The 12157-nt window shown below is 46.2% G+C and overlaps 1 protein-coding gene and 1 non-coding gene across 2 annotated transcripts; one reads left to right on the top strand and one right to left on the bottom strand.

Moving 5' to 3' along the window:
• Positions 1-459, bottom strand: LOC147956636 (uncharacterized). Its single transcript, XM_087537754.1, has one exon. The coding sequence runs from the start codon at positions 457-459 to the stop codon at positions 1-3; it is 459 nt and encodes a 152-aa protein (XP_087393880.1).
• A 3335-nt stretch (positions 460-3794) lies between these two features.
• Positions 3795-3867, top strand: TRNAA-CGC (transfer RNA alanine (anticodon CGC)). The gene has a single exon. It is a non-coding gene; the product is annotated as a tRNA-Ala (tRNA).
• Positions 3868-12157: the final 8290 nt, after the last annotated feature.

Raw genomic sequence — 12157 nt, 5'->3', positions numbered from 1 at the left:
TCAAGCTTGAAGCCGGCGTACTTTCTTCTGCATGTTCCCAAACTCACGTTGGCCCCATTCGCCTAACTGAGACTGCACCACGGCCAGAGCCTCGATTACGCCCTTTAGTCCTCCTTGGCCGGATCCCGTGCGCCACATCGCACGTACCACGTCGTCGTAATCTGAGTGGCTCTGCCATACGTTTTCATAACGGAAAGAGCGCCGAGCTCGAGCCCAGCCGGTCGCCCCTGTCGTTTTGAGTTCTGCTAAAACAAAACAGTGGTCTGATTCCACACTACTCATGTGTTTCACATTTGTGAACTCAAACAGATTAAGGAACAAGGAGTTGACCATAGCACGGTCCAGTCTAGCCTTCACATTCGCGTTCCCCTGCTGCTTGTTATCCCATGTGAAAGGAAGACCCCTCCACCCCACATCAAGGAGTGCACAGTCCGCCGCCGCTTCCCGGAAAGAACGCATTTGCCTCTCCGGTCTCGCGTTGGCTCCATACTATGGGCATTCGTCATGATGAAAGAGAACAGGGGTCCTTATGACTACGACTATCTTTCATAAATACTGCGGGTGACGGTGCACGCGCTGCAAAAAGAGGCATGTTAGAATAAATCTGAGGCACATCTGTCGATCATCCAAGGACCAAGTAATCACACAAGCACGACATCGAGATTTGTTAACGAGGTTCACCGATATGGCTACATCTCCGGGGCTTGACTTTGGGCGCTCCTCCCTATGACACCATCACAATACCGCACACCGGCCACCCGGGCGCCGGCACACCCGCCAGCTCCCCCTTGCGCGCCTGTGCTATTATGTTGGCATAGGTTACATCGTGTGTTTATCCCCGCTATATATGAGAGGCCTAGGATACAAGTGTCCTATTAGGACACGACTCCACATCCTGTGTAAACACAATACAACTCATAGTCCAACTGTAACCTACCTTGTACACAATATTCGACACAACTCTAACAAACTCCACCTTGGTGAATATTCTCCACCACCTTGAATTCGTCAATGCGTCAAACTTCCATGCAGTTTGGACTTGAGCCTATCCCATGAGCACCGCTGCTACTCCAAAGACTTCATGTGACTCCACCTACAACTTGTAGTCCCTTCTTTTCTTGACCACAGTCAACACTCGAGCAAAATTAAGTTCCTTGTTACTCTAGTTTGTGCTCTGAACTTCTAGAGTATCAGTCCAACGCCATCACACACTGATCAATGACCTGCGTGAAAGTGAACAACTCACATATTGGGTGTCACACATAAGAGTTACCTGAACTCAACATCACCACTCCTTTCTTGACCGTCTGTCTGAAACTTGAAGGAATTTCACCATTGCTTGTAGTCATTCCAAATCAAATTCGCAGTTGTCTCATCACATGTATGACCACCAGAGCCCTGGCCCGTCTCCATCTCCCGTGCATACCGCACGCCTCGCCGCTATTACCGCGTCGAGCCTCCGCTGTCCCGGTCGAGTCTCAAGGGCTGCGAACCCACACCACTCAACCCCCACTGCAAAGTACCACTGATCATCACCGACCGATGACGAGTTTCACGCTTCTATCAGACCACTGGGTTCCAGTCCAAACTACGTGTCCCTCGCTTTCCCCGCTGAATAGGCTTCGAATCTCTGAGCTCTTACGCCGTAGCCCCTCAATTCAGCTCCACCTTCAACATGACTCCATGGTAGATGATCAGTCCACCCTCGCGCTCCGTCGACTTCAAGCTCTCATGTGCACCCCGTCTTGAATCAACCCCGCGCCATAGTCTTGTCGAAACCACACAAGCCCTCTGGACCTGCGCCACGTGTTTCCACGCCCAGAAGTCGGTCACCATCGACATCACGCTTCTATGTCGTCGTCGCCGATCCCACCACCGTCTTTTGTACCAACCGACTCACGTCGATCCGTCAGACTGCCTAGTCCGACCCAGCCGAACTCGTTCGACTGTATGACACACTCGAGGCTCCCAAATCATCTTCCGTGAATCTCCATCCATCACCAGATAATTCCATCTTAGCTGACGTGACTTCTTGCAACGCCTTCAAGCATCTCTATTGCGCCAACAAATTTTTCACTTTTGTCTGCCATAACTCAAGGTTTTCAGTTCCACGAACTTCTTCACCTCAAACCTGGAACTCGTTGACGTCCTGGTTCTTCGGACGGCTGACCCTGTGAAAAAACTATCTTGGCTTTAACTCCTGATGCTAACTATTTGCTTTGTCAAATTCTCAACTTTCCTGATGTACGTGTATCACTATATGGAATTTTCCGCTAGATTTGGCCTGCCTCCTTGTCTCGTCACGAGGCTGCCTGCTGCTGTTTTTATACTCCACCGCAGGTACACCCATCGCAGAGACACGTGTTCGAGTCTCCCTGGACTCGGTCCGGTTTTGTTTTCCAAACAAATCTCGTATGTACTCCTAGCTCGCACCGTATGCATCCAACTTGCACGGCTCCTCAGCAATCCAGGGCCTTGGGCCACCACTGACACCGTGCACCTGGGTTGCGTCGCTGCTGCCGCAACTCGCGTACGACGCCTGACGCTCGCCCGATCGATCCACCTCATCGACCGCCGCACGTCTCGACTGCTTGCATGGCCATCCAATTTCCGCTGATCGCTTCCTCAATCTTGCCGAGAACCACACCGCAACCGGCTGCATCTCGAATTCGATACTTCCTCTAGATCAACTTCCACAATCTTTTCAAAATCTTGCTCATGATACCACTTGTTAGAATAAATCTGAGGCACACCTGTCGATCATTCGAGGACCAAGCAATCACACAAGCACAACACCGAGATTTGTTAACGAGGTTCATCGATATGGCTACATCCCCGGGGCCTGACTATGGACGCTCCTCCCCATGACACCATCACAATACCGCACACCGGCCACCCGGACGCCGGCACACCCGCCAGCTCCCCCTTGCGCGCCTATGCTATTATGTTGGCATAGGTTACATCGTGTGTCTACCTCCGCTATATATGAGAGGCATAGGATACAAGTGTCCTACTAGGACACGATTCCACATCCTATGTAAACACAATACAACTCATAGTCCAACTGTAACCTACCTTATACACAATATTCGACACAACTCTAACAAGGCAGGCAGCGGCGAGATGCGGTGGGTCGCCAAGGATGGACAGAACCTTGGCAACCGCATCTTGTTCCTCGGCTCTCCGGCTAGTTTCTCCGCTCAGTTGCTGGATAATGCAGGCAACAGCAGCAGCAGTGCCTACTTTGCCTTTGAGGGCGGCGTGTTTAGATACAATTTTGTGGACGACGAGAGCGAGCTTGTCAAGTGGCTGCCTATTAGATTGAGCTACAGCGATGCGTGCGCGGTGTGGCTCCTACCCAACCTTACGTTTGCTCCGGTCCATGAGATTCAAGAAAGGCTTGAGGCTCAAAAGAAGGCGCGCTCAGTTTCTAAACTCACAAGGGTGAATCACTATTTTAGCAACTCCATTATTGTAGTTTTGTCTCGAAATATTCGGCTACCAAAATAAGAAGGCGTTCTAGTTGGCGACCTGGATCTATATATTTGGACACAAGGATATGGGGTTTTCTTTGTTTTTTGAGAATGGAAATAAGAATTGTTATGATTGTATTTTGCAATTTGCGGGATCTCAATGCATCTTATCCGGCTAGTTTGGAGGAAAACATAAGCCGGATGAAGAAATAGAAAAGAGTGGAATTAGGACCTGCTGCTCCCACTGATTACAACATGTAATTAGCAATTGAACAAACCCAATTAGTAATTGATCACGCGTCCCGAGGTAGCATGCAAATTGGGGGTGTAGCTCATATGGTAGAGCGCTCGCTTCGCATGCGAGAGGCACGGGGTTCGATTCCCCGCACCTCCACTCCTTTATTTTTGCATTCCATTCATTTCTTTTTTGTTTGGAGCAGACACCTTTTTTTTACTTCATTCGTCCTTTCCTTTTTTGTTTCTTGTTTTGAGGAAACAAAACTACTAGTATGTGACAATTCCACTCTTTTCTATTTCTTCATCCGGCTTATGTCTTCCTCTTATAAGTTTTTTTTTGTTGCCTGACCAATAGCTAAGCCGGATAAGATGCATTGTAATCCCGCAAATTGCAAAACACAATCATAACAATTCTTATTTCCATTCTCAAAAAACAAAAAAAGAAAACCCGGATCCTTGTGTCCAAATATATAGATGGTCGCCAACTAGAACGCCTTCTTATTTTGGTCCCCGAATATTTCGAGACAAGACTACAATGGAGTTGCCAAAGTAGTGGTTCATCCTTTTGAGTTTAGAAATTGACGGCGCCTTCTTTTGGCTCGGGGCCAGCGGCCAAGAACCAGGCCACCGTGTCATCCACGCTAGCCACCCGGTGAGAATGGGCATCACTGAGGAATGCCAGTAAGGTGTGCAGATTTGATGATCACAACATGGTAGATATTGTTGGGGAACGTTGCATGAAAAATAAAAAATTCTACGCACTCTATCCATGGAGATGCATAGCTACGAGAGGGGGAGAGCATCTACGTACCCTTGTAGATCGCTAAGCGGAAGCGTTTATCACGCGGTTGATGTAGTCATACTCTTCGCGATCTGATCACGATCCAACCGATCTAGTGTCGAACGGACGACACCTCCGAGTTTAGCACACGTGCGGCTCGATGACGTCTCCTCCTTCTTGATCCAGCAAGCGGGAGAGGAGAAGTAGATGGGATTACAACCAACACGACGGCGTGGTGGTAATGGTGATGGTGGAGCATCGACAGCACTTCGCTAAGCGTCTCCGGAACGAGGCGGTGGAACTACGGAAGGGCTTGGTTTTTCCTCTTGGGGCACCCCATCCCCTCTATATATAGTGGAGGGGTGTGGAAAACAGCCCCTCCAAGCCCTAGGGCGCAGCTAAGGGGGAGAGGACTTTGACTCCAAGTACAATCCTATTCCTACTAGGACTCCTTCCTTTTTTTGCATTCCCTACCCACATGGGCTTTTGAGAACTTGGTGCGCCGATATGTCTCCGTTGTATCTACTTTTCCAAACTCTTTTGCCCTTGTTTTGGACTCTAATTTGCATGATCTGAATGGAACTAATCCGGACTGACAATGTTTTCAGGAGAATTGCCATGTTGTTATTTTTGTGCAGAAATAAAAGTTCTCGGAATGACCTGAAACTTCACGGAGATTATTTTTGGAATAAATAAAAAATATTGGCGAAAGAATCAACTAGAGGGGGCCCACCACCTGTCCACAAGGGTGGAGGGCGCACACCCCCTAGGGCGCGCCCCCTGTCTTGTGGGACCCACAGACTTCCACCGACCTCAACTCGAACTCCATATATTCACGTTCGGGGAGAAAAAAAATCAGAGGAACGATTCATCACATTTTACGATACGGAGCTGCCGCCACCTCCTGTTCTTCCTCGGGAGGGCAGATCTGGAGTCCATTTTGGGCTCCGGGGAGGGGAAATCGTCGCCATCGTCATCATCAACTAGCCTCCATCACCAATTTCATTATGATCACCGCCGTGCGTGAGTAATCACATCGTAGGCTTGCTGGACGGTGATGGGTTGGATGAGATTTACCATGTAATCGAGTCAGTTTTGTTAGGGTTTGATCACTAGTATCCACTATGTTCTAAGATTGATGTTGCTATGACTTTGCTATGCTTAATGCTTGTCACTAGGGCCCGAGGGCCATGATTTCAGATCTAAACCTATTATGTTTTCATGAATATATTTGTGTTATTGATCCAATCTCGCAAGTTATAGTCACCTACTACGTGTTATGATCCGGCAACCCCGGAGTGACAATCGTCGGGACACTTTCCAGTGATGACCGTAGTTTGAGGAGTTCATGTATTCATTAGGAGCTAATGCTTTGGTCCGGTTCTCTATTAAAAGAAGGCCTTAATATCCCTTAGTTTTCAATAGGATCCTGCTGCCACGGGAGGGTAGGACAAAAGATGTTATGCAAGTTCTTTTCCATAAGCACGCATGACTATATTCGGAATACATGCCTACATTATATTGATGAATTGGAGCTAGTTCTTTGCCACCCTATGTTATAACTGTTGCATGATGAATGCCATCCGACATAATTATTCATCATTGATCCATTGCCTACAAGCTCGTTTCACATTGATCTTTGTTAAGTTACTTTTCCGTTGCCACTGTTACGATTGCTACAAAACTGCTACTATTAGTTTTGCCACCGTTACCGCTACTTTCATACTACTTTGCTACTAAATACTTTGCTGCAGATATTAAGTCTTTCAGGTGTGGTTGAATTGACAACTCAGCTGCTAATACTTGAGAATATTCTTTGGCTCTCCTTGTGTCGAATCAATAAATTTGGGTTGAATATTCTACCCTCGAAAACTGTTGTGATCCCTCTTGGAAATATGCCCTAGAGGCAATAATAAATTAGTTATTATTATATTTCCTTGTTCATGATAATCGTTTATTATCCATGCTAGAATTGTATTGATAGGAAACTCAGATACATGTGTGGATACATAGACAACACCATGTCCCTAGTAAGCCTCTAGTTGACTAGCTCGTTGATCAATAGATGGTTACGGTTTCCTGACCATGGACATTGGATGTCGTTGATAACGGGATCACATCATTAGGAGAATGATGTGATGGACAAGACCCAATCCTAAGCATAGCACAAGATCATGTAGTTCGTATGCTAAAGCTTTTCTAATGTCAAGTATCATTTCCTTAGACCATGAGATTGTGCAACTCCCGGATACCGTAGGAGTGCTTTGGGTGTGCCAAACGTCACAACGTAACTGGGTGGCTATAAAGGTACACTACGGGTATCTCCGAAAGTGTCTGTTGGGTTGGCACGAATCGAGACTGGGATTTGTCACTCCGTGTAAACGGAGAGGTATCTCTGGGCCCACTCGGTAGGACATCATCATAATGTGCACAATGTGATCAAGGAGTTAATCACGGGATGATGTGTTATGGAACGAGTAAAAGAGACTTGCCGGTAACGAGATTGAACAAGGTATTGGGATACCGACGATCGAATCTCGGGCAAGTATCGTACCGATAGACAAAGGGAATTGAATACGGGATTGATTAAGTCCTTGACATCGTGGTTCATCCGATGAGATCATCGTGGAACATGTGGGAGCCAATATGGGTATCCAGATCCCGCTGTTGGTTATTGACAGGAGAACGTCTCGGTCATGTCTGCATGTCTCCCGAACCCGTAGGGTCTACACACTTAAGGTTCGATGACGCTAGGGTTGTAAAGGAAGTTTGTATGTGGTTACCGAATGTTGTTCGGAGTCCCGGATGAGATCCAGGACGTCACGAGGAGTTCCGGAATGGTCCGGAGGTAAAGATTTATATATGGGAAGTCCTGTTTTGGTCACCGGAGGAGTTTCGGGGTTTATCGGTAACGTACCGGGACCACCGGGAGGGTCCCGGGGATCCACCAAGTGGGGCCACCTGCCCCGGGGGGGCCACATGGGCTGTGGGGAGTGTTCCTTGGCCTACATGGGCCAAGGGAACCAGCCCCGCTAAGGCCCATGCGCCTAAGAGATGGAGAGGGGGCAAACCCTAATGGGATATGGGCCTTAGGGCCCATATTGGTGCGCCTCCCTCTCCCATCCCCTCTTGGCCGCCACCCTTGTTCCCCATCTAGGGCTGCCGCCCCCCCTAGGGTTGGGAACCCTAGAGGGGGCGCAGCCCCTCCCCTTCCCTATATATATTGAGGCATTGGGCTGCCCACAACACGTGATTCGATCTCTCGTTGGTGCAGCCCTGCATCTCTCTCTCCCTCCTCTTCTGTGGTGCTTGGCGAAGCCCTGCAGGATTGCCACGCTCCTCCATCACCACCACGCTGTTGTGCTGCTGCTGGATGGAGTCTTCCTCAACCTCTCCCTCTCTCCTTGCTGGATCAAGGCGTGGGAGACGTCACCGGGCTTCACGTGTGTTGAACGCGGAGGTGCCGTGCGTTCGGCACTTGGTCATCGATGATTTGAATCACGACGAGTACGACTCCATCAACCCCGTTCACTTGAACGCTTCCGCTTAGCGATCTACAAGGGTATGTAGATGCACTCTCCTTCCCCTCGTTGCTGGTCTCTCCATAGATAGATCTTGGTGACACGTAGGAAAATTTTGAATTTCTGCTACGTTACCCAACAGTGGCATCATGAGCTAGGTCTATTGCGAAGATTCTATGCACGAGTAGAACACAAAGTAGTTGTGGGCGTTGATTTTGTTCAATATGCTTGCCGTTACTAGTCTTATCTTGATTCGGCGGCATCGTGGGATGAAGCGGCCCGGACCGACCTTACACGTACTCTTACGTGAGACAGGTTCCACCGACTGGCATGCACTAGTTGCATAAGGTGGCTAGCGGGTGTCTGTCTCTCGCACTTTAGTCGGATCGGATTCGATGAACAGGGTCCTTATGAAGGGTAAATAGCAATTGGCATATCACGCTGTGGTCTTTGCGTAGGTAAGAAACGTTCTTGCTAGAAACCCATAGCAGCCACGTAAAACATGCAAACAACAATTAGAGGACGTCTAACTTGTTTTTGCAGGGTATGCTATGTGATGTGATATGGCCAAAAGGATGTGATGAATGATATATGTGATGTATGAGATTGATCATGTTCTTGTAATAGGAATCACGACTTGCATGTCGATGAGTATGACAACCGGCAGGAGCCATAGGAGTTGTCTTAATTTATTCATGACCTGCGTGTCAACATAAACGTCATGTAGTTACTTTACTTTATTGCTAAACGTTAGCTGTAGTAGTAGAAGTAATAGATGACGTGACAACTTCATGGAGACATGATGATGGAGATCATGATGATGGAGATCATGGTGTCATGCCGGTGACAAGATGATCATGGAGCCCCAAGATGGAGATCAAAGGAGCTATATGATATTGGCCATATCATGTCACTACTATTTGATTGCATGTGATGTTTATCATGTTAATACATCTTATTTGCTTAGAACGACGGTAGTAAATAAGATGATCCCTCATTAAAATTTCAAGAAGTGTTCTCCCCTAACTGTGCACCGTTGCTACAGTTCATCTTTTCTAAGCACGCCGTGATGATCGGGTGTGATGGATCCTTACGTTCACATACAACGGGTGTTGACGAGCCTAGTATGTACAGACATGGCCTCGGAACACATGCAAAACACTTAGGGTTAACTTGACGAGCCTAGCATGTACAGACATGGCCTCGGAACACAGAAGACCGAAAGGTCGAGCATGAGTCGTATAGAAGATACGATCAATATGAAGATGTTCACCGACGTTGGCTAGTCCGTCTCACGTGATGATCGGACACGGCCTAGTTAACTCGGATCATGTAATCACTTAGATGACTAGAGGGATGTCTATCTAAGTGGGAGTTCATAAGATGAACTTAATTATCCTGAACATAGTCAAAAGATCTTTGCAAATTATGTCGTAGCTCGCGCTTCAGTTCTACTGTTTAGATATGTTCCTAGAGAAAATTTAGTTGAAAGTTGATAGTAGCAATTATGCGGACTAGGTCCGTTAACTGAGGATTGTCCTCATTGCTTCTTAGAAGGCTTATGTCCTTAATGCACCGCTCAGTGTGCTGAACCTCGAACGTTGTCTGTGGATGTTGCGAACATCTGACATACACGTTTTGATGACTACGTGATAGTTCAGTTAAACGGTTTAGAGTTGAGGCACCGAAGACGGTTTTGAAACGTCGCGAAACATATGAGATGTTTCGAGGGCTGAAATTGGGATTTCAGGCTCGTGCCCACGTCAAGAGGTATAAGACCTCCGATGATTTTCTTAGCCTGCAAACTAAGGGAGAAAAGCTCAATTGTTGAGCTTGTGCTCAGATTGTCTGAGTACAACAATCATTTGAATCGAGTGGGAGTTGATCTTCCAGATGAGATAGTGATGTTTCTCCGAAGTCATTACCACCAAGCTGCTAGAGCTTCGTGTTGAACTATAATATATCAGGGATATATATGATGATCCTTGAGATATTCGCGATGTTTGACACCGCGAAAGTAGAAATCAAGAAGGAGCATCAATTGTTGATGGTTGGTGAAACCACTAGTTTCAAGAAGGGCAAGGGAACAAAGGGATACTTCATGAAACGGCAATTCAGCTGCAGCTCTAGTGAAGAAACCCAAGGTTGAACCCAAACCCGAGACTAAGTGCTTCTGTAATAAAGGGAACAGCCACTGGAGCAGAATTACCCTAGATACTTGGTAGATAAGAAGGCTGGCAAGGTCGATAGAAGTATATTGGATATACATTGTGTTGATGTGTACTTTACTAGTACTCCTAGTAGCACCAGGGTATTAGATACCGGTTCAGTTGCTAAGTGTTAGTAACTCGAAATAAAAGCTACGGAACAAACGGAGACTAGCTAAAGGTGAGCTGACGATATGTGTTGGAAGTGATTCCATTGTTGATATGATCAAGCATCGCACGCTCCCTCTACCATCGAGCTTGGTGTTTGCGTTGAGCATAGACATGATTGGATTACGTCTATCGCAATACGGTTATTCATTTAAGGAGAATAATGGTTACTCTGTTTATTTGAATAAAACCTTCAATGGTCTTGCACCTAAAATGAATGGTTCATTGAATCTCGATCATAGTGATACACATGTTCATGCCAAAAGATAGTAATGATAGTACCACCTACTTGTGGCACTGCCACGTAAGTCATATCGGTATAAAACACATGAAGAAGCTCCATGTTGATGGATCTTTGGACTCACTCATTTTTGAAAGGATTGAGACATGCGAACCATGTTTGTTGGTAGATATGCATGAAGAAACTCTATACAGATGGACCGTTTGGACTCACTTGATTTTGAATCACTTGAGACATGCAAATCATACCACATGGGCAAGATGACTGAAAGCCTCGGTTTCAGTAAAATGGAACTAGAAAGCAACCTGTTGGAAGTAATACATTTTGATGTGTGCAATCCAATGAGTGCTGAGGCATGTAGTGGATATCGTTATGTTTTTACTTCACAGATGATTTGAGTAGATGTTAAGTATATTTACTTGATGAATCACGAGTCTAAATTATTGAAAGGTTCAAGTAATTTCAGTGTGAAGTTGGAAGATCGTCATGATAAGAGGATAAAAATATCTATGATATGATCATAGAGATGAATATCTGAATTACGAGTTTGGCACAGAATTAAGACATTGTGGAAATCGTTTCACAACTAATACAGCCTGGAACACCATAGTGTGATGGTGTGTCCGAACATCATAACTGCACCCTATTAGATATGATGCATACCATGATGTCTCTTATCGAATTACCACAATAGTCTATGGGTTAGGCATTAGAGACAACCACATTCACTTTAAATAGGGCACCACGTAATTCCGATGAGATGACACCGTATGAACTATGGTTTAGAGAAACCTAAGCTGTCATTTCTTAAAAGTTTGGGGCTGCGATGCTTATGTGAAAAGGTTTCAGGCTGATAAGCTCGAACCCAGAGTGGATAAATGCATCTTCATAGGACACCCAAAACAGTTGGGTATACCTCATGTCTCAGATCCGAAAGCAATAAGGGATTGTTTCTAGAATCGGGTCCTTTCTCGAGGAAAAGTTTCTCTCGAAGGAATTGAGTGGGAGGATGGTGGAGACTTAATGAGGTTATTGAACCGTCACTTCAACTAGTGTATAGCAGGGCACAAAGAGTTGTTCCTGTGGCACCTACACCAATTGAAGTGGAAGCTTATGATATTGATCATGAAACTTCAGATCAAGTCACTACCAAACCTCGTAGGATGACAAGGATGCGTACTACTTCAGAGTGGTACGTAATCCTGTCTTGGAAGTCATGTTGCTAGACAACAATGAACCTACGAGCTATGGAGAAGCGATGGTGGGCCTGGATTCCGATAAATGGCTTAAGGCCATATAATCCGAAAGAGGATCCATGTATGAAAACAAAGTGTAGACTTTGGAAGAACTACTTGATGGTCGTAAGGCTGTTGAGTGTAGATGGATTTTAAAAGGAAGACGGACAATGATGGTAAATGTCACCATTAAGAAAGCTCGACTTGTCGTTAAGATGTTTTTTGACAAGTTCAAGGAGTTGACTATGGTGAGATTTTCTCACTCGTAGCGATGCTAAGAGTCTGTTGGGATTA

Source organism: Triticum urartu, chromosome 7A, assembly GCF_056163025.1.
Source record: "Triticum urartu cultivar PI428250 chromosome 7A, HENAU_Tu73, whole genome shotgun sequence".
In the NCBI taxonomy this organism is placed as follows: domain Eukaryota; kingdom Viridiplantae; phylum Streptophyta; class Magnoliopsida; order Poales; family Poaceae; genus Triticum; species Triticum urartu.
The sequence above is the reverse complement of the archived record's forward strand: the minus strand, read 5'-3'. Positions and strand labels throughout refer to the sequence as shown.